This window comes from Patagioenas fasciata, chromosome 2 (genome assembly GCF_037038585.1).
Source record: "Patagioenas fasciata isolate bPatFas1 chromosome 2, bPatFas1.hap1, whole genome shotgun sequence".
Taxonomy (NCBI): Eukaryota; Metazoa; Chordata; class Aves; order Columbiformes; family Columbidae; genus Patagioenas; species Patagioenas fasciata.
Window position 1 is genome coordinate 90,373,774 of NC_092521.1, and position 27,143 is coordinate 90,400,916.

The window sequence follows — 27,143 nt, forward strand, 5'->3', positions numbered from 1 at the left end:
TGATCATATTGGAGAGATGGGACAACACCAAGGGAGCCAAAAAAATGACAGGGCAGTTAAGATGGAAAGGGAATTCTGTGTTCAGGAACACGTGAACAGCAGAGCAGTGCTACCTCTTTTAAACGTGCTGGGTTTTGTCGTTGGGCTTTTTTTTTTCTTTTTCTTATCCATACAATGGCCATAAACAATTAGTTCCCAGAACCTGAGCCATTGGCAGAAGCAGACAAAAAAAAATGTTTTGTGGGAGCAGATAGAATTAGTGCTCCAGTTGTTCTCAACTCTTTCCACAAGCTGTGTAAGAGTAAGCCTGTGTCTGGCTTGCTCAAAGCATTTTCTCTCAGCCATTAATTTTTGAGGTGAACATTTGTGAGGAAACAGTTGAGCTGAAATACTTAATTCTCCCAGCTGCCCATCAGTGTGTCTAAATCTGCTTTACTAACAAGGCTGGCTGTTCTGGTGAACTGAGTAGGGTGAACACAGATTGAACTTGTGGGTTTTCATTCTTTTTGCCCCCAGATCATCTGCCACCTGCATCCAGCTTTGGCAGGGTACTGCTTCTACAGCTACATCTGAGATCATTCCTCCTTGAGAGCAGATCTTTCCTGTCACCCCTCACAGAAACAGTCATTTTTCCCGCACACATAGAAGAGGGGGTTTTGCCAGTGCTATTTCTGTCCCAACTGCCATGTTAATTTTCTCTCCTCGGGTCAAAGAAGGCAGAATGCTGCATGTGAGAGGGGTTTCATGCTCCAGGTGCCTGGGAGAGGAATGGCCACCTTACAGGCCTCATGCTGCATAGCTGCGACTGAAGGCCTGGAGGTGACACATGCTGCAGCACCTCAACTGTGACAGCCCTTTCCGCAAAGAGACCCCTCAGATTTTGTCACACTGACAGGGGTTTAACCCATCTGGAATGACCTCATCCTTTTAAGTGGTACATAGACCTCCTAATGTCCCTTTTCTCTCATCCAGTGAAGGCTTCTAGTTTTGCCTTACTAATTACTTCTTTTCTCCCCCTGTGTTGTATGATGAACCCTTTCTACCTTATCCCTCAGGTCTTCAGCACATGTTCTGAGAATTTGTTACATCTCCTTAGCCATAGAAGGTAGAGGATATGTAGGAAGATCAGACTGAAAGGCATTTTAATAGGAATGAAATTGAACACAAAAAGTTTGAGGCCTTTCTCTCTGAAGTTCACAGCGATACATGAAATAAGAGTTCCTTTTGATTCATGGTAATTGCAGAATTCAGGGGAAAAAAATCAGTTTGTGTAGCAGAAGACCAAGCTAGCTTTTTTTACAGAAAAGCCAGTTGTCATCTCCAGTCATTTTCTGCCAGAAAGAAATGTGGACAGTGACACTGACAACAAAGATGAGCCTCTGAAAGGAACTCATATGCCAAGGAAACTATAGGGCTTGTAGATGTCATTGGGCAAGAGTAAAGGCAGCTTGTCCTGATGATGGATGGCTTCTAATTAGCCATACTAAAGACCTTAATCTTAAATGGTTTGATCTGCTCAGGGGATAAACTGAACCAGTATGCTCACACAGTTGAGTTAATCTCTTTATGTGGTGGGATTTGTTATGACTGTCATCCACATCTAAGACTTGTTAGTCCCAGGCAAACAAATGACAATGGAGTGAGAAGGCTGACAACTATTCACTCTCAAGGCAGTCACTCAGCTCCCGCTGGGCTGGAGTCAATATGTAACACTGACCTGTCTTGAGGAAATACCTCTCATCCGGTTATAATGCAGTTTCCTAGGTTTGTTTCAAGCCTGATACCAGCTCTACAGCTTTCTGCTATTTTCCTCATTACCCTCACAGGCCTCTCCACCATCACCCTGGGTAGGCTAGGATTCAGGCTAGTCATTCTTGTACACACTTGGAAAGCAGCACCAAGGAAAGTGGTCGGTCTCCTTGGTGCTTTAAGAGCAACCTGTGAGAAGGTCCAGAGGAAAGTAAGACTAAGTTCTGTGTTGAATGAAAGCAGTCAGGCCTTTCCAAAGGTGGCTGGCCCCAGGCAACCTGGGCACTTGCCAGGCTATAAAGCCCTTGGCTAGGGGATGTATGCTTTCCCAACAAGTAGTCACTACAAATACTGTTGGTGAGGCAGAGTTAATGATTCCTTTCAAGGGCCTGGGGTCAGCATGCTGAAGGCATTGCCCTGGAGGAGCTGCAGTCCCCAGAGCTGCCCTCACTGTCCCAACTGCCCCAGCTGCACAGGGACCTTTTCTCCACGCAGATCTGTAATCACAGATGACCATCGCATCTTTGTTTTTTTACAGTCCGTGGAGCTTCTGGCATCATGGGCAGAGCTGGAGGTGCAGTTCACAACCTGGTCCCTTGTATCCCTCCCAAGACAGAGACCTTCACTCAGGCAGAGCTGTGTCGAGGTGGGTGTCTGCCTCCTGCAGAGGATGGAGGGGCTCACAGAGCCCTGCTCCCCGTCACAGCCGGCGGCACAGCTGGACCACCTGCCGCGGGGCTGGGCGCTGCTCTCCTCTCTGGGCTTGCAGGACAAGTCAGGGCAGGACCCGGAGCCCCCAGCTCCTGCCTCAAGCGGGGCCAGCGCTTCCCTTTCCGGGGGTCGCAGGTGGGATCAAGGAATCAAACATGACTCGGAAGGAGAGACAAATGCCTCCCAACGCCCGCCTCAGCGGTCCCACACGGGGACCGCAAACCTACCCCGGCTGACGGTTAACCCCCGCCGAAGGGCGGGGCGCCAAAGCAGAGACGCCAAACCTCGGTAACGGCCGCTAGCGCCCCGCCCCGCCCTGAGTGACAGCGGTGCTCGCCAATCAGAGCGCGGGTAGCGGCGGGCAGTCGCGTCTGCGACGGTCCCTCCTGGCACCCGGGGAACGGGCTTCAGCGCCCGGGGGGTGACAGGACCACTCAGTGCCGCGCTGGCTGCCCTCAGTCCCATGACACCCCCTCAGCGGGGAAGTACTACAGAGAGTGCAGAGGAGGGCGACGAGGCTGGTAAGGGGTCCGGAGCACAAGTCTGATGAGGAGCAGCTGGGGGAACTGGGACTGTTTAGCCTGGAGAAAAGGAGGCTGAGGGGAGACCTGATCGCTGGCTAGAACTACCTGAAAGGAGGCTGTTGCACGGGGGGATGTTGGTCTCTTCTCCCAAGAAGCAAGTGATAGGACAAGAGGAAGTGGCCTCAGGTTGCGCCAAGGAAGGTTTAGATCGGATATTAGGAAAAATGCTTCACGAGAAGGGTTGTCAGGCATTGGAACAGGCTGCCCAGGGAAGTGGTGGAGTCGCCATCCCTGGGGGTGTTTAAAAGGCGTTTAGATGAGGTTCCTAGGGACATGGCTTACTTCTACAGTTAGGTTATGTTTGGATTTGATGATCCAAACTAAGGTCTCTTCCAACTAAAATCGACTCTAACCTACTCTATGACCCGTGACTGGCACCTCCGGGCCCGCGGAGGAGCTGGCAGGGCGGGAGGACAGCAAGGAAGGGGAGGAGAGAAGAGGGAAGGCGGGACGGCCTTCTCTCTCCTCCCCTCCTCGGCAGGACGGCCTGGGTGGGCGATATGGCTTGCAGGAGTGCAGGCCGGGCTGCGCTGCTCATGTGCCGGGGACCGGCCGCCTCCTACGGGTAAAAGCCACAGCCGCCACCTTCCCCAGCTCCCTCCCCTCCGCCCGGGGCTTGAGGAATGTGATACCGGACAGGTTCGGGTGGCTGTCACCGGGGGGCTGCGGGGTGAACAAGGTGTTTTAGCAGAGGGGGTGTAGATTTTGGGGAGGGACAAGGTGGGGACGCTGGTTGTAGGCGGACGTGTGGCCTCCTGCCGTTACTCAGGGAGATTCGTCTCGCTTTGCGGGGGGAAGAGCTTTCTCTTTCGCTGCTTTCGCTGTGCAAGCAAAGCTCCGCAGCCCCTTTTCGTCCGTCTGTCACCCTCACTTCTGCGGCTCCATTTTCCCCTGCAAGGCTGGACGTGCTGCTGAACGCCCGGCTTCTGTGCCACCGCTGATAAGGTGTTCCCTGGAGGCCGCTGAAGTTGCGAAGAGAGTACATATATATATGTAATATGTGTATAATACCGCTTATTCTGCAAATCATAAATAAACCAGACATAATACGGTATTTTGTTTTCCCCGCACAGATAAAGACTAGGTTCTATCATAGCACAGCTGGAACAGGAAGGTAGTTTGCAGATTAAACTTGCTCCTACAGAGCCTGAGGTGAAGTGTGCCCTCCAGCAAGCCCCAGTACAAGATCTGCCTGCGCTGCATCTGTGCTGTCTTGGTGAACATAGGCAGTATGTGTTAAATGCTTCTCAAAGAGCTATATATCTTAACACTGCTAATTCGGTTACAACATAGTGGGGTTTTTTTGTTTTGTTTTGTTTTAACATGGTTTCTGATTATGCCAACCAGTGGAAAATGCAGTCTTTAAGAAAACTTTACAAAAATCTTCATGCTGACATCCATACTGAAGTTATTTCAGACTCAAAGAAGCTAGGTGTGGGGAAGACCCAATCTGGTTTAGGTGTAGCTAGTTCCAGTGCAGTGTCTCAGCACATTAAAATAAAACAAAACAAAAAACACCAAAAAAACCCACCACCACACCCAAAAAAACAACGAAACAACTAATTTGTTCTTAGTCCAGAAAGTGTTGAAAATACTCTGCACATGAAACTCCTGAATTCCATTGAACTTTACACTAGGATCCAAGAATAGAAAGACATCATAACCTGTGAAATTCTCAACTCCCTGATGTTAATAATTAATCCTAAATAATGTAGAACTGTTTTTAAAAAATCACATCTGAGTCAGGAAAGCAGAATATGCATCCCTTGCCTAAATTACATGTTGGTCACTTTTGTTTTAGAAAAAGGTAGCTAGATGGTCATTATTTCAGTTTTAGTCAGAAGTGGAAATGTTTGGGGCAATTACTAACTGCAAAAAAAAAACACAACACATTTCTATAAACATTTATAAGAGCAAGTTGCTCATTTGCTGTGGTGAGAACTAGGATAAAATAGCCTTTTTAAGTATGTGACAAACCAAAAGACGGTATATATTAACAAATGTATAAATAGAAAAAAGCAAAACTCAGATACTCAAAAAGGGATAAGAACGCCATCTGAGTGCTACTTTCAGAATTCAAGTTATGAAGTATAAAGCCACATCAGCTGTGATACATGGACTTAAAGGAGGTTTAACATTACAGTCAAAACTAATCACTTGAATCACATTTGCATAATAATTTAGCAAATTTCACTGAAGTCATAATGGTGCAATGAGTTTCTTTGAGCTGTGTTCTTGCCATGGGTGTGCACAGGTAGAAAGAGCAGATCCTGTTCTGTAAAACAGTCCATTTTCATTTGCCCTATGACAAAAATTTCAGTTTGTGGGATTTTTTACCTTCAATCCATCTTTTTAGGCTCTATATGAGTGAGACTATGCTTACATGCTGTAGTTAGTCCAGATTTTATATGTTAAATTTTTAGTGAGTTACACGGTACATATAATGAAATAGATACTATCGTTACATGGAAGACTGGAAAACAACATTTCTGTAAGTATGTGTGTGAAATTCACATTGATTGAATTCATGAGGCAAGAACATTTATCTAGGTAAACTGAGAAGTGCAGGGTTAACCATTAGGTAGGCAAATGGCAAAATTAGTATCATGTTACTACCTTTAAATAAAATTAGGTTTTTGAAAGGATGCCTTGCAACCATTAGCACACAATCTTGCTTGGGAGACCTTGCAATGGTTTGTACTGTTAAGAGGATACCTTCAATCTGTGCTGCTTTTGCTTTCTCACCAGGTGTTTGTATCTAGACATGGTATCTCAGGTTACCTGTTTGCATTTACACATGTTTTGCTTTGTACTGAAAGCTGATGTTGAGTTATAACGGCCAGGACTGAGAAGAGGCTTCCACAATCAGTTTTTGTGGTACTTCTTTAATGGGTGGGTTTTTTGGTCATGCGGTATTTTGCAATTAAGCATTATGTCCTGCTGAGATTACACTGACAAATATTATTATCACATCCTTCTTCTCCACCCTTATCTCAGTGCAAGGTGGTTTTTGTTTTAGACCCTCTGGTTCATGGGGAACCATAATAATAGATTGTGATTTCTTTGGCAATTGAGAGGCCTTGTAATAACAAGGTGAACAGCAGCCATTTCAAAATTTATGCTGTGACAGAATGGGGTTTCTCCTCTCATATATTTCTCTCGACACATTTCTGTAGCCATGGGAAGCTGCTTTTATATTCCCCTTGTTGCAGTCAAGTCTCTTTTTTTCCTCACCTTTAACTTAAGTAATTTAACTACATTTATTGAAACCTAAGTACAAATGTTATGTAGCGGTTACGACTGGGTACTGCTCTGCTCCTAACAAGTTTTTGTTTAGTCTTCTGTGCACCCTTGAAAGGCAAGTGACCCATATAAATCTCACTGTATTGTCACTGACATCTAGAAAAAGTAGTTATTCTGTATTTCTTGAATGACCATGTAGTAATGAGAATTAACTGTCTGAATCTTTCCCTTTTTCTCTCCCCTCCCCTCAACCCTAGTACTTCAGTAACATCAGCCAAAGTCCAAGTGAATGGAGTCAACCTGCATTATCAGCAGACAGGAGAAGGAAGCCATGCAGTTCTTCTGCTTCCCGGAATGCTAGGTTTGGAGATTTTGTCTTATCTTTGTGGAGCGCCCAACTCTTTCGCCATCCAGTCTCAAGCTAGAATGCACAAAACTATGTTGTAATATGTTTGATACCCGATTATGGACCATGGTCATTTAAAAAATTGCTACACATACAGCAGATAGGAAAAGGCAGAGTTATTACAGTCAGTTAACAGTTTCTAAAGATTTCATTTATCTCACCAGGCACCTTTTGTACAATGTCTTGGACTTGTGTAGTTGTCATTCACACTTTTGGATTTAACTGTATAAAGGGGTTGTCCAGCACAGGTGGAAAATAGGTGCAAAACAACAGGGGAAAAAATCAGGTCAGCTGTATTTGTTACACAAGCTGAATTATGCATTCCTTTTTAGAAACTAGGTGCATTCCAATTGAATTAATAGGCATAATGCAGCACTTGCAGTTCATTATCATAGCGAAAAAGGCATAGTTGAGACTTGCTTTTCGCTTAAAAATGTGTTTTCATTTTTTGGTTATTCAGGGCAACATCATTAAGATTCTCAATGGCTTCTTGAGATTGGCAACAGGTTCTGCTAACTAAGCAGTATCTGTCCATTGAGACCTCTGCTTTTGATAACAATCTTTTAAAAATAACACAGCCTTTTTTTTTTTTTTTCCCTTCCTGTGTTCTTGCAGTTCTAAAGACCCAATCAGACTTATTTCGTAGCAGGCTGTCAGTAGGACCATTACTGTGCTCAGAGCTGGGCTCACACTTAACTCAATTGCTGGATCAAGATGACAGCATGTCAAGAAGTGAAGAGCAGGAAACATTTGTTCTTCTTGGCAGCAACATTTTCAAGTCTTTGTGAAGTGTTTGTTTCTTTCAAAGAATTCTCAAGGGAAAGGTGGAAAAAAGTTAATGCTAGGGGTGCTTTGGTAGTCGTATGTTGTTCAGTTAGCATTATTACAAACTAATAGTCAGACTTAATATGTTTACCTTTACTAATTTATGATTTAATGTTTTTGGGCAACATGTGGGCGTGGGCTTTACATTCTGACTTGGACTTACTTCTTCCCTTTGTACTGATACTGTTTTCAATATTATTGTATAGTACTTACAGTATTAACAGACACTAGTAAGTATGTCATGGCAACCAGATAGGTGCTTTTAGTTAAACAGAATTAATTAGTCTCTAAGCTAGTTGTAAATTACATTAAAACAAATATGATGTTTCCCTTTTAACTGGAAAAGTACTAAGAAAACACAGCATTTAGATATGCTTTCAGCCTTGTGGATTTTTTTTTAAGTTACAAATAATATAGTATAGCAAGTATATGCATGATAGTGCAGAGAGTCATACAAAGCCTGTGTAAGAAATCATGATTAGAATTAATCAGGTTGCGTTGGTGTTTTTCAAACAACCTGATATTTTTTTTCTGACTCAGGAGAGATCATGTCAGGCTGTAGTCAGCTCATTATGGTATGCTGTATACAGCCTTTTTAGCATTTAGAAAAGTTGATGGTATAGGAGGAGATATCTGAGGACATATTTCTCCAAGTAAACAGAAAAAAATCTTAAATGCCCTTAAATGGCCTTTTTAATATAACAATGGATAGCCAATTTGATATTTGATTTACATCACTTGAATATACTCGATCTGAACAGGCTTTAGTCAAGTAGCTTATGATCCTGTTACCACAAGACCATAATTTAAATAGGAAATAAATTTCAGTGTTACCTTCATGCTAGTGTTCATAGATAGCTTAGTGCAATAGACTGGAGTACTTAACTTTTTAATTCTTTGAAGGTCTGAGTCATCTATAAAAGAAGCTGTTCTGCATCACAAAAATGGCTGCATTTGGCTTATTTTGGTAACATACGTATTAGAAAAATCAAAACTTACAGTTTTATGCTTTTGTATCACCACTGTCTCCTCAGGCAAAGAAGTATTTACTGGTGCCTTAAGCTGAGCTTTATTCTCATACAAGTATTTTATCAAATAACAACAAATGTTTTGCACAGTGCTTTTCACCTATGAATTTGTAGCTTGAGTCAGTATATTGCTCCCCTTTCAGTTTCTTCTGTGCTGTTTGGACAAACAGCAATGACCATGCTAGTGCTTGAAGTCTGTTAAAGAGAAATCCCTACCCAGGTAACTCAGTTTAAGATTCTTAAAGCATCCATGTAGAGCACAAGTTTTGATAAGCTTACACACCTGCCAGAAATGGTTTGCTCTGGGAATATTGTAGGTAGTTGTAGAGATTTTTATTTTGGTACTTCCTTTCTGAGAGTTGCAATGGTTATTTACAATTAGAAATAAAGTGTACATCAGTTGATGAATCATCTCCTTTTTTTTTTTAGAATTAAGGTACAAGTTTCCCCAGGTTTCCATTTAGAGTATGTATACTATGTGTATACTATGGTGGTTACTGTAACTGAAAAATTATGTTTCAGGGAGTGGTCAAACTGATTTTGGACCACAGCTTAAGTCTATGAATAAGCAACTTTTCACAATTGTTGCTTGGGATCCTCGGGGATATGGACAGTCCATTCCTCCATCTCGTGACTTTCCTCCAGATTTCTTTGAGAGAGATGCAAAAGATGCTGTGGATCTTATGCAGGTAAATCTACTTTGAGACTTTATTATTTTTTACATATATATTTAAAAGCCGTTTTCCTTACATTATGAGAAGAAGGAAGAGTATTGTTAAGCAGGTTGTTTCCAGCAGATAGCAAGTTAAGTAAAAGAGCATACAAATGAAGGCTTAAAACTGGGTAGATGTACACTATTGTGGAAAATAGTTCTTCCATCTCTTCCGCAGTATACACAGAGGTTTAGCAGAGGGAATTAATTATAAAGCAATATGTTTTTATCTCAAGACCCTGCCCTAAGAGCTTTGCAGCCAAGAACCATGTAAGTTTAGGTAAAGTGTATATAAAACCAAAGTCTATGCCAGGTGCTCTAACTGAAGGGATTACAGTAGTGAAACATTCTTAGAAGGTTCTCTGTCTAATAGAGTCTTGGCATTTTGCCTTGAGTATTCCATTTCAAGAGACATTTGATATTTAAAATTAACTTGACACTTTGCATTTTACAGCATATTACTGGAATTGTGTTTGTGGGAATTCAAAAGGTTCCTGTGATCATACCAGATCTTAATAACTAATACAGCTATTGTGATTATAAAGAATATGGCCTAAAGCTGTTATTACTTCTTCATCTTGCAGAATTTTTTATTTCAAATCTGTGTTTCTGTGTTCCTCTTTTATTCCATCCTATAAGTGCTAACATTTTCTGGTTTAGCTTTAACTAATATTTTGGCTTTGTTACGTTAAGCTATGCCTCTTTGGCCGTGTTAAGCATTAAAATTCCAAAAACATGAGACAAGATTCAGACAGTCAATCCAACTGTATTTAATAAGCAGTAACCTTGCAGAAACCCATCTGAAACTGGAAATGCAGCCTTCATGGAGCATTCTGCATAACAAAACAAAATAAATCTGACAGCAGAATCAGGATTAAGACACAGTTTTGCCCTGTAACCATAAAAGCAATCTCTCTGCACTGTAAATCACCAATTCCTTCTGCTACACTAACAAAGAAAATAAAGATGCTGCCGTGGATAGGTGACAAACTTCCAGTCTAAATGTTTGAAACCCCCTTTTTTCCTGCCTCTGTTCAAATACTAATAAATGCAAAAAAGAAAACAGAGCTGTCCCCAAAGAGTATGTAACCATGTAGCTTCCAGTCAAACAGCACCACAGCCTATCAATCTCTAAAGCTGCCAAAACAAATAAGGCAGAGCATCCTGTTTTTTTGAAGATATTTATTGATGTAAGCATATAATAACAAGTTATTAAAATCTTTCCAAGCATGGGTAACTTGCTTCTATTTTAGCATAACATAAAGGATAGCAGAAATCGCCAGGAATCACCCCAGCTGGGATTTTCAGAAGAAAACAAAGTCATAACTCCTACAGAGGGCTTTGTATTGATATACATATATATATATGTCATCTGGCCTACACTTGGCCAAAAAGCCCATCCATACAGGTGAGACTTCAGAACCTTTATTCAAGGCTCCTTCAGATTCTGGTGTCTCTGCTGGAGCTGTGAGTTCTGTAGGGTTTCTGTGAAATAACAAAAACTGGAATTCTGCAGAGTATTTAGCACCTTGATTCAGACAAGTCTGCTCTGTGTCACCGCATGTGTTCTCTGAAGGAGTTTGCTTGAAATAAAAGGAGCATAATGCAAGTAAGGCCACTTGCTGCACTCCATCCCAATGCCTAACGCCTGCAAAGGCCGATAACAGTAAAAGAATCATTATGGAAATAATTAGTATTGATACTTATGGAGCTGCTGACCTAGTGAAAGGATGAGCTTGGACTTCTCCAAGTTTTTGTAGATCAGCTGTAACCCTTACTTGTGATATACTCCCTGTGATCCAATGAAAGCATTCAGTGCAGAGTGCTGCTGCATTGCAACTCACTGTTGTAAGTTACTCCTGTCATAGCATATGTGGTCGTTTGTTTGGATTTCCCATAGTCTGGGATGGAGGAGATTTCAGAAGAAATTTTGTTCACTTGCAGGGTAAAATCAGCACAAAATCACCCACAGACCTGAGCTGTGCGACCAGCTGTGCAACCAACTCTCAGGTTATTGCCAGTGTTAGGTAGAGGCCTGTACTGTAAGTAGTTAAAGATTAAAGCAAGCAAACATGCATACCATATCCAACACATCTGTTACATCACATTGTTTTTTGGAAGGCTGCAAAGGTTAAGTTAAATTCCTCCTGCTGGAAATGCATCCTGAGACAAGCCAAAGAATGCAACAAGATAATGGCTGCTAAACAAGAGAAATACTGGAAGCAAACAGATCGCAGTTGAAGCTCTGGTAAATAACCTGGCATGAAGAACAAAAAAATTAACCAGCTATTCCACTCATCAGCCAACTTTGAGATCTGTAATTTGCTACTGGCAGTAGGGGAACAGCGGCAGCAACAGCAAAATCTTCAGCTTTACGAGCACTGCCGCCAATTCCTGAAACTTGCCAAGACACCAGTAACCCTTCAGCAGCTCAACACTCAAAGTTCGTCACAGATAACTGATTTTTCAGCAGGCCAGAGCCAACTTGTGATCGATCAGCTGCTAAAATTCAAGGTTCTCTTGCTGTCAGCTCTTACCTTACAGGTCCCTTTCTTTTCCCTACTTTATTTTCTTTTCAGGCTTAGCTGGGTGAAATGTAATATTGAGCAACACTACAGCAAGCCTTATACCAAGTAAGAAGCCAAAACCAGAAAAATCTGATAGCAGTAGAAGCTTACTAGGTATCGAGTTGACTGATAAAGTTATGCCTCACCTGAGGACCGAGTTTACAAGCAGGACTTAAGTTTCCAGACTAGAAAGTGCTTTTTATCTTTCTGTAGTTGTTTCTCTCATTGCCAGCATTTTTGCATTCTTCCCTCCAAAGAAAGCAGGCCTGGACTTAAAAAAAAAAACAAAAAAAACCAACAAACCACCAAACACCAAAACAACCCATTTGACTAACTTGCTCTTTTTTCCTCCAAAAGTACATTGTCTTCCTTAATCATACCTAAAAGGCTGTAATTTCTGCAAAAACAACAACAAATCCCTTTGAAATATTTGTTGGTTTGCAAAAGTGTTTCCAAACTGAGATCTCTATATGCAAAACTGCAAATGCTGCTTAACTATTGAATATTGTCCCTGTACAACCTGCAGATGCATTTGCTCCTGAGCGCCTTTACCTTTCCCGCCCTTTGCACCCTGTATATCAGACACACAAAATCCTCTCTCCTGTCCCTGCTGATACCCCCTGCCATAGATTGTGATATATGAGGAAACAAGAGTTTCAAATTCTAGTGGAAAACATCGGACAAGTCAAAATTAGTTAAGATCTTGGTTGTCATATTTTTTGCCCTGAGCGTTCCTTTTTGAGGAGGAGGAATTTCATTATTGTTTTGAACTGCAATTCACCATGCACATAAAAGCTTCAGAAAATGTGAATTAGGCACTAAAATTTGATACAGTCATGTAGCAAATACTTTAAGCATTTTTTTGGTTGTTATAGAGCAGGTTTTTCTTTAGATCAGCTGGCATCAGTAAATTAGATAACTGGGTTCCATTTTTCAAGTCTTAAACTTTTTTTTTTTCTTTTTTAATTTCATCTTAGTCTTGTGTTACATACCATCCCAGACTGTGATAGCCTTTGCCAGCTTTATACCATGAAAATCCACAGATTCTTAATACCATCAGGCTCTCTGGAAAGGTCTTTACTCTCTGTTGTAAATAAACATTTCTTAAGTTCAAAAGAGCTTTTCTAAATGCAGCAAGAATCTAATATGGCTACTGCCTGTTTCATTAAATAGTTGTAGAAAATTGGAAGGGCAGGCATAATTTCTTGTTTGCTAAATATTTGACCTTTTCTTAAGTATTTTTATGTATAGCAGGAAAATTATTTTTTCTAATTACGAAAGCTAACTATAGTTCAACTATAGTGTTGTGTCTAAATCTGTACAGTTAGTTTTCAAGAAATATTTGGTATTTGCTTGTACAACCAGCTGATGATTTGCACATAACTTTCTTGTACAAATCAAGGCACTGAAATTTAAGAAGTTCTCTTTGCTGGGGTGGAGTGATGGTGGAATTACAGCCCTAATTGCAGCTGCAAAGTATCCAACGCTTATCCACAAGTTGGTTGTCTGGGGAGCAAATGCCAGCGTTACTCAAGAGGATGTGAGAATTTATAATGGTATGTACAAGCTGAATATTGTATCCTAAAAGATTTATTTTCATTTCTTCTTGACCTAAGAATTTTAGTCATGTAACAGCTAAGCAGAGACAGAGTTGAGGACACAACAAACCTAAAGGAACAGGACACAAAATTCACCATGTTTCTAAGTATAGGAATAGATTAAAGTCATAGTGAGAAACTCCCTAACAGGTACTCTAGGGGTAATATAATAGATTTTTTAACAAGTCCTTACCAGTTAAGCTGCTGAAAAGCCTAAGTTATAATAGCTCATCAGTAGTTTTCAGAAAGTCAAATTTTTGTTGCTGTAACAAATTCCTAAAAATAAATTCCAAATAATACTATTGACCTCAGGCTTGATTTCTTTTCTCACGTCTTGTACAACCTTTAAACAAGGTTCATATTAAATCACTGGGCTAGCACATAACAGCTTTTGCCCCTAGGGCCTATATAATGCATAGACAGTAAGAAAACAAGCTCATAACTTACCATTTGAGTTCAGGAAGCAAATAAATCATTCAAGCCAGTGTCCCAGGATGCCTTTCTAATTTGCATTCCTTTGAAGTTAATTATTGTGGTTACAAAACCTTTGCAAAGTAAAGAAGCATGGGATTTCTGATCCTTGTTCCAGCCATGTGAAATAGAATCTGATTATTTGTCACTCTAAAGGAAAACAGAAAAACTGCTAGTGAACTCAGAAAGGGGCCATCTTTCTTTTTGAAATTAAACGTTAACCACACAAGCCTGCAATAAGTGTAACTCAGTATAATATCATTTTAATGACTGGAGGTTGATTTATACCAGCTGTGAAATCTGACTGTCTTCAGCTAAATTACAAGTGTATGTGTTGCACATATGTACTTACCTAAACTAAAGCACTTCTGTTAGTAGTAGTATATTTTTAGTTCAGTAAGAAAAACACTTTTTAGCTCTGTGAAAGTGATGCTTTATTTCTTTACATACTTTTGTATTTATCAAGTTCTTATTCTATAATTATGAAATGTATGTCAGTATCAGCCAAAAGGCTAAAATGTAAAATAAATTAATAAATAAAGAAGTCTTACTTTACACAGAACACCCACAGCAATGCTGACTTTTGAACCCCCCCATGGTGGTGTTTTCAACATCTCTCTCTGTGTGCTGGAGCTCAGGGAGGAGCAGTGCAAGCCTACAGCCGACCCATCAGGCATCTCAGCTGCAGGGCAGGGTTTGGTTGGAGAGAAAGGCATTTATTTGGTATCTATGTCCTTTCAACATTGTCTTCCCCTCTCCCTTTTTAAATTAATGCCAGCCACAAAGGTAAAACAGGAGATTCTTTGAGGGAAACAGTAACAGCTAGCCTGGAGTAAGCAAACTCATTTCCAATCCGATTCTGCTATAAAGCACTTTCAACCATTGCTACCTTTCTTATTTGGCTGGACAGGCTCTGCTTGTTAACACCTTGCTCCTTTCTTCCCTGAATTCCCATCTGAAACCAATCAAAAGTTTTGCTAATAGCATACATTGCTGTTTCATGATTCAGTACTTTTCAGGTCTCCTTCAGGTTCTCTACTATGCCAACATTATTTTGAGCTTTATCCATACAAAGCTGTACAACTGTAATACAGTTTAGTGAAAGTCATCCCCGTGGATATCTGGTTTGTGAACAATACTGGAAATTTGAGGGGAAAAAATAGGTAAATCTGATAAATAAATAACTAAAGGGTCAGGTTATTTGTACAACTTTAGCCAGCATGCCATGAATCACAGAGCTCTACTAAGTAGAGTTGCTTGTTTTTCTGTAAGATCATGGCAAATGTACCATGATGTCAGCCTGCTGGAATGCCTTAGTAAGAACTTCCTTCCTCTGAATACTGGTAGGATGGAAGAACTTCCATCTATGAGCCAAAGCAAAAGGCTGAAGGATATTAAAAATAATTGCCAGCTCTGGCACACCGTTATGAAACAGTCCCCTTTTTATACACAAGATACCTCCTTGAGCTCTTCTTCTGTAAACCCTTCAAAAAGAAGCATCAGGAGTTTTAGGACTAAGTCCTTTGGTCATTATTTTTTTTCTGTTGTTCCTTGTGACCACACTAACAAGATGATCCTTCTACAGCCCAGAAAGACCCCAGCAGAGATCATAAAAGTGCCTTTTTTTATACCCTTTCCGTAGTATGAATTATTTAAAAACATTCAGTGCAATTTCAAATTTGAAATACACATCTGCAGTCTGGTTTAAAAACTTACTCATATTAGGTGTTGACAGTACTGGGTTATATCTTCTTGCTGGAAAGGACTTAACATATTTCAATGTTATTTTATGTAGGCATCCGAGATGTTTCAAAGTGGAGTGAAAAAGTCAAGAAACCACTAGAAGAGATGTATGGACTTAAATACTTCGCAAAAACCTGTGAGGCTTGGGTAGATGGAATATCTCGCTTTGCTGAAAGATCAGATGGTAAGACTTTTACAATGTTAAACTGAAGCAATTATAGTAGCAGACAGTTCTGGATTACAAAATTAAAAAAAAAAAATCTAACAGTACTCCTAGCAGCCCGTAAAGGAAGGACTGCATATGGCATTAAAACCTGAGTCTGACTCATCCTCATGAATAAAGCAATTACTTTCTAGATGGTTCACAGAACCAGCAAGGTACAGGAGAAAAACACATTTATGGGAAGCATTAGCTGATCACTCTCTCCTCTTGTTCTGCCACAAAACAACATTATTAAATCATTGCTTTTGGGCAGACTGAGCAGGAGGGATACTGCTCAAGCTTTTTTCTCCTCTCAGTGTTCAGTGTCAAAGTGTTACCTCTTGGTGACATGTCACGATATCCCAAAAGTGAGGCATGCTCATTCAATTTTCTGCAAACAGGAGCTGAAGCACTATTTCAAAACTAGTAGCCTATAATGAGTTAAAAAAGAAGTTCAAATTTCAGGAACTCAGAATTAGGAAACAGTATTGACACAGGCTAGATGTTTAAAAATCCAAAATGAATAGCTAAACTAGACAAAATAATTACTAAATATTCATGTCTGAAGATTTCTACAATTACTCTACATAGACTTTTGCAGCCAAGGATATCTACAGTTAGGTTTAATTCAGAGGAAGATTGCTTTTAATTTGCCTAAAGCAGAAATATAAGGAGTCTGTAATTCTAATACGTTTTCCTGTAGCTCTCGTAATGAAAGATGGGAGGTAATATACATTAATAGGTAGCAGGTACTACAAGGAAAACACTCCTTCATTTCATGTTTTTTCCATAAAGTTTTGCTTATGATCAGATGCTAAAAGTTCTCCCAGTAGAGTGATGTAACAAATTATGATCTGATTTTATTATACCCTTTCTAGAATGCATCTCTAATATCTTCTTAAAACTAGTTTATTCTTAAGACCAAAGCCCAGGCTTGTGAAACTCTGGCTGTGACATCCTTTTACTGCCTGTGCATGCCTCAAACATGGTGAGATGGAGTGACTGTAAAAAATAAGCCACCTAGAGACATGTAACAAGGAGATTAATTACCTAGATGCTGTAACTGGGTCAGATATTGGACAAAGCCTAACATTCTCTGAAAAAAAAAAAAAAAAAAAAGATAAGAAACCATCAAACTGCAGGTTTTTTTCCTTCTTGGGGAGGGCAACTTAGACTACAAGCAGGCCTCCTTGAAATTAGAGTTAAGACACTGCACAAAAGGTACAGATATGGCAAATACAAGAAAAGGCATTAATAGAGCTCATCTGAGATAAAAGGAGGACAGCAAAGCCTTTATTGGTCAAAAATTCAACTCAAGCTCTGTTTAAGAAATAGACTATTTGCCCTAAATGAGACAGTTTTTAGTGTGAAATGCCATAAGAAATGAATTTTTAGAAGGTGCCATCATTTAATGAAACCCTATGAGTTGCGTAACACTGCAAAATTCAAGATTCTTCCTGCTGTTCTGTGTTTTTGGAGTAAATATAATCTAAGTGGTTATAGTACAAAACAGGTTTAGGGGTGGAAAGTAGGAAATAATAGTTTGACTGCCAACTATGTCCTTAGGTAAATAACTTAAATTTACTTGTTACTTGTTCTGAAAAACAGTCAACATTTGTGCAGGTGTTTGAGGACTACGTGTGAAATGTTCTAAATGAAAACATTTAACTGGTAGAACTGAAAACTGAGACTATATAAATAACCAAACAATTGGAAAATCTCAGTGAAATGGTGTATGACTTTAGAGCTAAGGAAACTGTGCGTATATGAACATTAACTGTACAGCTGTTGATAGCTGCAAGGCTACAACTACAAATAAACCAAAGCTAACTCAAAGAGAAATGGAACATAAAACTCATCAAGTATGTTTTGCCCACAGATTCTCTTGCAGGAACACGGGAAGTTAGTCAAAGAGTGTGGAAACTGGGTTACTAAGGGACAAGGGAAAAGAAAAGGGGGATAAATAGAAGAATCTTTAAGGAAAAGCATTAAAATTACTTCTAGTGAGACTAAAGACTAGTAAGCATAAAATTATTCTTGAAGTTCTATAAGAAGAATGGGCAGGGAGAATAACCTTTGAATAGTTTTAGTGTAATTTGTCTGAAAGAGTTATTCATTGCACACCACAAAGGGTCTGGAAGGTGGAACAGGCTTGAGTACAATCAAAGTTAACTTGTTAATAAAAGTAGCAAATCTTTTAAGGGACAACCAGTGTGACAAAGAGTAGCCTAAACACAAAGGACGTAAGATTCAGGCTGAAAAGAACAAAGTCAGGGAAGAGCTGCATATACTTGCTTTGAACAGTCAAAGAGAGCCCGAGGGAAATGTGGGACAGAAGTACCTCATTCACTCTATCCATTTGTGCTAGTATCCATTAATGAAGCAAATTTCAGTGAAATAACATTTTGGAGAAAGAAGTGTTAATTACAATTCTGCAGATTAATTGCATGCTATCCACAACGAGAGGCAATAGCTAGAACCCAGTGGAGTTCACAGTCCTTTACAGAAGCGGTTTCAGTGTTTAATACTATTTTAAAATGAAGTGTGACCTTAATTTATTTTTTTTCCCTAGGTAATATCTGCCAAGAGTTGCTGCCAGATATTAAATGCCCTACATTTATAATTCATGGTGAGAAAGACCCTTTGGTTCCAAGGGCTCATGCAGAATACATTCATAAGCACATCAAAGGCTCTCGGTAAGTTATATGATGGAGTATTTATAAAACATTGTTGAAGAAATGAAGAAGTTCAAATCCACAAAGTAATTAAAAAAAACAACAAACAAACAAAACACAACAAAAAACCCAACAAAACACACAAACAAACAACACATAACAACCACCACCACAAACTATTTGGACAAGTTGTTTCTTCCACAGACAGAACTGTTCTAAACTTCACTAGCAAGTTACAGTGCAAATGGTGTAGCTGAACCTTTCTTGTGATACAAGTACAATATTATAATAAGCTCCTTCCTAATGTTCTCCAAGAGAAACCAAGTAAGATCCTTTTCCTCTTTCCACTTCACACACTGAAACGTTCCCTAACATTTGTTGAAAAAGGAAATTTCTCCTCTATTATTGCCATTTCAATACTTTTGTTGCAAGAGAAATAAGTTCTGCCTCATTCAGTGGACCAGTGAATTCAGATGCTATGAACGGAGAGATATTCCCAGTTACTGGAGAGAAGCATAGGATATCTATGTTTGCTGTGCCTTGTTGGTGTGAACAACCACCTCAAAGATCTTGTTTCTTCAACTGTGCCATGAATCTTCAGTGTTTTTAAGAAAAACAAAATGAGAAAAATGCTCAGAGATTACTATAACTCCCTGAAAGGAAGTTGTAGCATGGAGGGGGTTGACCTCTTGTCCTATCACTTGATACTTTGGAGAAGAGTAGCAAGTGATAGGACAAGAGGAAATGGCCTCAAGTTGTGCCAGGGGAGGTTTAGATCGGATATTAGGAAAAAATTCTTCACAGAAAGGGCTGTCAGGCATTAGAATAGGCTGCCCAGGGAAGTGGTGGAGTCACCATCCCTGAAGGTGTTTAAATGGTGTTTAGATGAGGTTTTTAGGGACATGGTTTAGTGCTAGAGTTAGGTTATGGTTGGACTCTATGATCCTGAGGGTCTCTTCCAACTGAAATGATTCTATGAAGAAAATCTCAGGGCACCACCTGCTTCATTTGAAATCTCCAGCTTCCTATAAAAAACTGAGATTTCACCAGCTGAATTTTCTTCATAGATTTACACACAAAGAGTTCTATTACTACTCAATAACAGACTGTGATGATTGACACTAGAGGAAAGAATTAGGAGAACAAACCCCATTTTTATGAAGGCAGAGTGTAGGGAACTGTTTCATTGGTGTCATCTCTGTGAAAAGCTGAATGATATATTTACCTCAAAGTCAGCCCTGCTGTTCATAGACATGCATTATGCCACAGGAAAGATGAGAACAAGAGATCTTCCTAACAGTCACATGCATGTGTTTTATTCCATGTCTGCTAGTTAGTTACTCCCACATGCCCTGCTCAGAACACCCATCATCCTGTTAGGTTTCACTGAGCTCTAAAATGCTCCAGATGCTGACTAAGGCAAGTGATCACAAAAACTAGACAAGGATCAGATAATAGCTTCTTTTTGGAAGATAAGCAGAGGAGAAAACAGTGCTAGAAGTTGTGATCCAATAACATGTAAAGGGGTTCTCTGCATGTCTTCATGCTGAAGTGCTCCCCCAATATATGTGTTTATCACAGGAGGAATCAGACCAACAGTGTTCCCAGAAATGAATACTTAGGTACATGGCCCCCTTCCTCCTTTGCATTAAAGATGACATGTTCCATTGTGAAGCAGAGGAAAACCTTAAATTTAGCACCTTTTCAGTAACACATGCTTCTACCATCAACTTTTCTTGCCTTGATTTTTATCTAGTAGTAAAGTAGAAAAAGCTTTCACTGATTGTAGTGCAGATACATCACCTGCCCTCACTAAAAATGTGCCATCATTCTGTATTTGTGTGGTATGGCTAGAGTTAAGTACCATTACAGTGGCTTAACATCAGTAGGGAACAGCACAGAGTGTTATAGGTGTGCACAACTGTGTGCTGCTTTGTCTTTAACAAAACAGACTTAATGAAATTCAGAGAGGTGCTAGAAGAGTTGGGTGTGTTCACACACTATTGCTCTTTGCCCCCGAGACAAAATGGCACTTGTTACCACTGAAAGAAGCAAGATCCTCCTTGCTGTAATGGAGTTAGATGATGTGAAGGCAACATAGGAAACTATCAGTCAAGATGGTTTTAGCTCTGTTGAAACTGCTTAGTAAGTAGTAGTATAAAATTCAAAACATTACTCAGCCTCACACAATGAGGCGTTAGAATTACATACCTAAGGTATAAAGTTTTACCCAGTTTGAAAGAAACAGCAAGTAGCATTCTAGATTTGCCACGCTGTTACTGGTATTACAGTCTAAAAATTTAAGCTAAGGAGTAGTATCTGTGAAGGTTTTGTTAGAGCTGAAGAAATCCTGATTTCCTTTTTTATTTTAATGGATGGTGTTAGTTTTGGATTTTGTCTTTTTGCGGAAAGATTAAAGTTCAAATGCCAGGCTTGGGTGGGGACTAAAAATCTGGTTTTGGAGTGATCTCTTCTGTATGTTCACTGTCCAGCACAACCACTGTTCTCTGAAAGAGGCAAAAGAGCTCTGATACCTCACGTACCTTCTAAAGATGCAATCCCACTCACATTAATTTTGGAATATGATCTTTGCAGATCACCAGAAAGGTTCATAGAAACTGGGTCTAGGATACAAAAACTTGTTTTGAGCTTAGTTCATCCTCCCCAAAGTGGAGCAAGTATTATGCTTGTTTCTTCAGCTGTTGTTGTGGTTCACATTCTGAACCATGTAGACAGGGATTAGTAATTAAGAGTTACTTCAGATCTGTATGTGGGTAACAAAGAGCAAGGAAAAAGGCAAATATTTTAGTTACCTATACTCACAGAACATAGTGCATATTCAGTGGGTTTTGGCTTTTTTTCCCCCTCTTGTAAGGTTGCTTCTGATGGCAGAAGGAAAGCATAACCTACACCTGCGTTTTGCAGAGGACTTCAACAGGCAAGTTGAAGATTTCCTACAGACTTAAACTGTAAAACAAGTTAGAGGTGTTTGTTCTTGCCTTGTTTAGGAATTGTAGTTGGCTTTCAGTTTCCAATCAAGTTACAGGGAGATTTGAGTCCTGTAAGAAAAAAACATGAAAGATATTTGCATGAGAAGCACACGTTTTGAGAATATGTAAGCCTCAGTGGATCGGAGCACACCACTGTGCTGCAGAATTTCTGATATGTCTTTAAAATTAAGTCTTGTTGCACAGGCTGAATAACTGTTCTGTGTCCAATAAAGGTGTTAAGAAAGACAGAAAACATGATCTAGAATACATGCCTTTATGTGCTTTTAACATTAAAGGACAAAAACCATTGTAATAACTAGAATTCAGAAGTGTTACATTAAGAAATCTGTCAAAATTACAAGTGCTAAGAGGATAATTGGGTACACAGCTTCTAGAGAACGTGCTCCACCACCACTATCAGAAGTCATTCAGTACACATGCCTGCTTTACAGAAGTTCCTTTGATACCAGGTAACTTAAGCCTCATCCTCCTCTCCTTCCTCTTCAAATTCCCCCTGCTCGTCAGCAGTGGCATCCTGGTATTGCTGGTATTCAGAGACCAGGTCATTCATGTTGCTCTCAGCCTCCGTGAACTCCATTTCATCCATGCCCTCACCGGTGTACCAGTGCAAGAAAGCCTTGCGCCGGAACATGGCCGTGAACTGCTCCGAGATCCTCTTGAAGAGCTCCTGAATGGCCGTGCTGTTGCCAATGAAGGTGGCGGACATCTTGAGGCCGCGCGGGGGGATGTCGCAGACGGCCGTCTTCACATTGTTGGGGATCCACTCCACAAAGTAGCTGCTGTTCTTGTTCTGCACGTTGAGCATCTGCTCGTCCACCTCCTTCATAGACATGCGTCCCCGGAAGATGGCGGCCACCGTCAGGTAGCGACCGTGGCGGGGGTCGCAGGCGGCCATCATGTTCTTGGAGTCGAACATCTGCTGCGTCAGCTCGGGCACCGTCAGGGCTCGGTACTGCTGGCTGCCGCGGCTGGTGAGAGGGGCAAAGCCCGGCATGAAGAAGTGCAGCCGGGGGAAAGGCACCATGTTGACCGCCAGCTTGCGCAGGTCAGCGTTCAGCTGCCCGGGGAAGCGGAGGCAGGTGGTCACGCCGCTCATGGTGGCCGACACCAGGTGGTTGAGGTCCCCGTACGTGGGAGTGGTCAGCTTCAGGGTGCGGAAGCAAATGTCGTACAGGGCCTCGTTGTCGATGCAGTAGGTCTCATCCGTGTTCTCCACCAGCTGGTGCACAGAGAGGGTGGCATTGTAGGGCTCCACCACCGTGTCCGACACCTTGGGCGAGGGCATGACGCTGAAGGTGTTCATGATGCGGTCGGGGTACTCCTCCCGGATCTTGCTGATGAGGAGGGTGCCCATCCCAGAGCCCGTGCCGCCACCCAGCGAGTGGGTCAACTGGAAGCCCTGGAGGCAGTCACAGCTCTCCGACTCCTTCCTCACCACATCCAGGACAGAGTCCACCAGCTCAGCACCTTCTGTGTAGTGCCCCTTGGCCCAGTTGTTGCCAGCCCCACTCTGACCTAGAAGGGTAGACCCAAAGCAAGGTGCTGCATTAGTGCCCACGGGAGGAACAGAGATCATCCCCCTTGTCCCACCCCACAGGGTTCACTCCTCACTTCCATCCCTACTATGCTGTTGGTATTCGGTCCCCCCAGGTCACCTGCGTGCTCACACTGACCCTTCCCTGTGCTTGCAGCTCCTGCTCCTACTCCATCTCAGCCTCACTTACCAAAGACAAAGTTGTCAGGGCGGAAGATCTGTCCAAAAGGGCCGGAGCGCACAGAGTCCATTGTGCCAGGCTCCAGGTCCACCAGGATGGCCCGTGGGACATACTTGTTACCTGCAGGAAGAACCAGCGCCAGCGTTACAACCCCACAGTCGGCAGCCAGCGTCACAGGAGCCCTGCTGTGCTCCCTTCCGCCTCCCCGCATTTCACTGGAGAGACATGCTGTCTCAACCAAGACTACTGTGTTATCAGAGCCATTCTGAGAACAAAGCTCTCTTAGAGGCATCACTGGCAGATGACAGCTCTTGTTCGGGGATTTTTCCAGCCTCAATGAACTGGCATGTCTGTCCTATTTATTTAAGGATATCTGAGGAAGCAGACACACTTACCAGCAGCTTCATTGTAGTAGACATTGATCCTCTCCAGCTGCAGATCACTGTCCCCATGGTAGCTGCCAGTGGGATCAATGCCATGCTCATCACTGATGACCTCCCAGAACTACAAGACATTTTTTGAAAAGGGCAATTATTAACCACAGCTGGCCAGTGCCAATCACACACAGCAGCACAGTCCGTGCATGCCATGGCCCTGACCACTCCCTCACATGGCAGAGCAGCTGCCCGGGAGGAAGGTGAGTCAGTGCAAAAGGGCTTCTCTGGCTGCAGCAGCTGAATTAATGGAGAGCAGACAGGCAGCTGGAGCACAGAAGTGCAAGATAATTATTTTATAGCTTGTATCTTAGAGATGACAAACCCCAGGTATCTCAGTTTGGTGGTCTCCCATTGTCTGGAAGTGGCTTAAGACCCTCTTAGCCACTACAAAAAGGTGACAGCAGCTCCAACACCCTCGATGGGGGTTTATCCGTGGCACTGAAACACCTCTGGCTCGCTCCCTCAGGAGCTGGCGCCATGGCTGCAAAAGGGCGAGGCAGCCGGCGGGGGACAGGGGTCGCCACGGCTGCCTGCAGGAAGGCAGGGACGGACCAGCTACATCGCGGCTGGCAGAGCAGCTCAGACCGCGGGAGACACGGGAGCAGGAGCCGTGATGCCTTAGCAAGCCATGGCGCGTTTTCCTTTTCATTTCGGGACGGGGCTTCACGCTACCCGTGGGGTGTGACCCGTGCACCCCGCGGCGGGAAGACTCTCCCGCCCCACTCCGCGCTGGCCCGTACCTTGGCGCCGATCTGGTTGCCGCACTGCCCGGCCTGGATGTGCACGATCTCACGCATGGTGCAGGCGTCCAAAGCTCTCCCGCCCTCACAACTGTCGCCGCACTAGCCCCTGCAGCGGCCGCGCCCGACGCGGCCCCTTAAATTGGGCGCCGCGCCCCGCCCTGTCGGTGACGTCATGCGGGAACGCCGTGGAGCCAATGGGAGCTCGGCGGTGGGGCGTGGCTGCGGTATTGTCTCCCGCGGAGCGGGGCGGGACCCCCGCCCGCACCCGAGGCTGCCGTGCGGTGGGGCGCGGTGGGCGGCTGTGGGCCCGCGGGCACCTCCGTGGGCCCTTCCGTGGGCCGCGGCTGGTTTGAAGCCCCGGAGGAACCTCACCTTCAACCGGCGGGAGAAACGCCGGAATCAGACAAGGCGTGGCACGTTTTGGGCTGAAAAAGTGAAAAATAGAAAATAAAGCCTAACTCTTTCTTGCATACCTGTTGAAGCTCATCCCCATACTTTTTTCACCTCTGCTGCACTGCAGCAGCAAAACATGCACTGCGATGTTTTATTAGCACCCTCAAGCCTACACTTCCAGCTCAGACCTGCTTAATCATATTTAAATACATTCTCAGCACAAGAATAATCTTTCTATAGCTGAGGGACCCGAAACAAGGCTCGGGGGACTGGGTGGTGATGACAGAGCCCACAGCCACTTTCAAGAAGCAGAACCCTCCTTTAGCCAATGCTGCCAAGTCTGTACTTACCGGTCTCTGTTTTTGGGAACGCAGAGGGCTGGTGTGAAACTACGCTGCTACTTTTTCTGGGTATGGTCTGGTAGTGATAGTTTGAACAGCCATAGGAATGGGATATCTTTTTTTCTATAAGGGAAGTTATGCTCTGTCTTACCAGACACCTACCATGCACCTAATTTTGGAAGATTTTATGATCCCCCTCCTAGCATCTCTGCCTGTTCCCTCATAGACATAAACTGAGGTGAGTACACGGTGGATGACTGAGGAAGGAGGAACAGTTCAAGAACAACAGTGAGAACAATATATTTGAACCAACTGAGGAACACACCTGTATCTACACTGCTGCCAAGGAGAATATCCAAAATAAATTTCAGTAAGGTCTATAATGGATTGTGCAGAAACTGTTGAACTTGACTATAAAACATTAATTAATTCAAAGCCGTAGATTTTTCAGTAGTGAAAGTATCTTTGCCATGCAGCTGGCCAGCCTGGTGAGGACAGCTTTACACTAGGACCAGGGAAGGGAGATGAGAACCCACAATGATACAAGAAAGTGGTGGAGCCAGTTGGCAAAGAGGATGCAAAATGTTGTACCTCATATTCAGCACAACAGAACTGGAGGGGATCCACCTCAAGCACAGTGTGAAAGTGCCAAAGGGACAGCATGGCAGGGCAGGCACTCACACTTTTCCTGGAGAATCAGCGGGCTTGGGTGCCTCTCTGAAGTGCCTCTACACCAATGCACACAGCATGGACAACAAATGTGATGAGTTAGAGATCTGTGTGCAGTTGCAGGGCTACGGGCTACTTGGGATCACAGGGACATGGTGGGACAGCTCACACGACTGGAGTGCTGCAATGGAGGGATGCAAGTCCTTTAGGAAAAACAGATTGGGAAGGTGGGGAAGAGGAGTAACCTTTTCTGTGAGAGAGCAGGAGAAATGTACAAAGCTCTGCCTGGGAGTGGATGATGAGCATGCTGAGAACTAAAGGCTCAGGATTAGTGGGCAAGCCAATATGTGTTACGTTGTGGTGGGTGTCTGCTAAACACCTTCTGATCGGGGAGAGAAGTAGATAATACCTTTAGACAACTGGAATAAGTCTCATGTTCAAGGGTCCTAGTCCCCAAGGGGGACTTCAGCCTTCCCAATATGTGCTGTAGGGGCAACACAGCAGGGTACAGGCATTCCAGGAGTTTTGTGGAGTGCACTGATGATAACTTCCTGACACGTATGTTCAAGGAGTACAAAACAGAGACACTCTGCTAGACCTGATGCTTACAAGCAAAGAAGTAGTAGTCATGGTTGTGAAGGCTCAGGGCAGCCCTGGCTTCAGTGACTGTGAGATGGTGAAGTTCAAGATCCTGATAGAAGAGAACAAGGCAAATTGCAGGATCACAGTTCCCTGGTCTTCAGGAGAGCAGACTTTACTCTCTCCAGGTATCTGGAAGAATCCAATGGGAGAGGGTCCTGGAGAGAAGAAGAGTCCAGGAGAGCTGGTTGACTTCTGGAGATCATGTCCTCCAGCCTCATGAATGGTTTATGCCAACAACAAGCAGGAAATCAAGTAAAGGTGGCAGGAAGCCTGTGTGGATGAACAAGGAGCTCCTGAGTAAACACAAATGTAAAAAGGCAGCATTCAGGAGGTGGAAGTAGAGTCAGGTGACCCAGGGGCAACACAGAGTTTCTGTTCTAGTGTGCAGGGTTAGGAAAGCCAAAGCAAAGGATGTGAAGGACAGTGAGAAGGCCGCTACAGGTCCATGTGCAGCAAAAGGAAGTATCGTCAAAAATATGGACCCACTACTGAATATGGCAGGATACGTATTCAGTGACAAAAAGACATGGAAAAAGATGAGGTACTCGCTGTCTTCTTCACCTTGTTTTCCACTATTAAGATTTGCCATTAGGAATTACAAGCTTCTGAGACCTATTGGGAAGTTTGGACCAATGAAGACTTACTCTTGGCAGAGGGAAATCAGTTTGGGGAACATTT

General features: G+C 42.6%; 2 protein-coding genes across 2 annotated transcripts; one reads left to right on the forward strand and one right to left on the reverse strand.

Annotated features, from left to right (window-relative positions):
* The first annotated feature begins 3,498 nt into the window (after nt 1-3,498).
* On the forward strand, nt 3,499-23,041 carry BPHL (biphenyl hydrolase like). Its single transcript, XM_065830720.2, has 7 exons — nt 3,499-3,609; nt 6,545-6,648; nt 9,069-9,235; nt 13,228-13,381; nt 15,690-15,821; nt 18,412-18,535; nt 21,390-23,041. Exons 1-7 carry the CDS (start codon nt 3,545-3,547, stop codon nt 21,478-21,480), a joined length of 837 nt encoding a protein of 278 aa, XP_065686792.1. The 5' UTR covers nt 3,499-3,544; the 3' UTR covers nt 21,481-23,041.
* LOC136097873 (tubulin beta-1 chain) lies at nt 21,765-24,551 on the reverse strand. The gene is made up of 4 exons (XM_065830718.2): nt 24,418-24,551; nt 23,636-23,744; nt 23,250-23,360; nt 21,765-23,040 (listed from the first exon to the last, which is right to left on the reverse strand). Exons 1-4 carry the CDS (start codon nt 24,472-24,474, stop codon nt 21,980-21,982), a joined length of 1,338 nt encoding a protein of 445 aa, XP_065686790.1. The 5' UTR covers nt 24,475-24,551; the 3' UTR covers nt 21,765-21,979.
* Nucleotides 24,552-27,143: the final 2,592 nt, after the last annotated feature.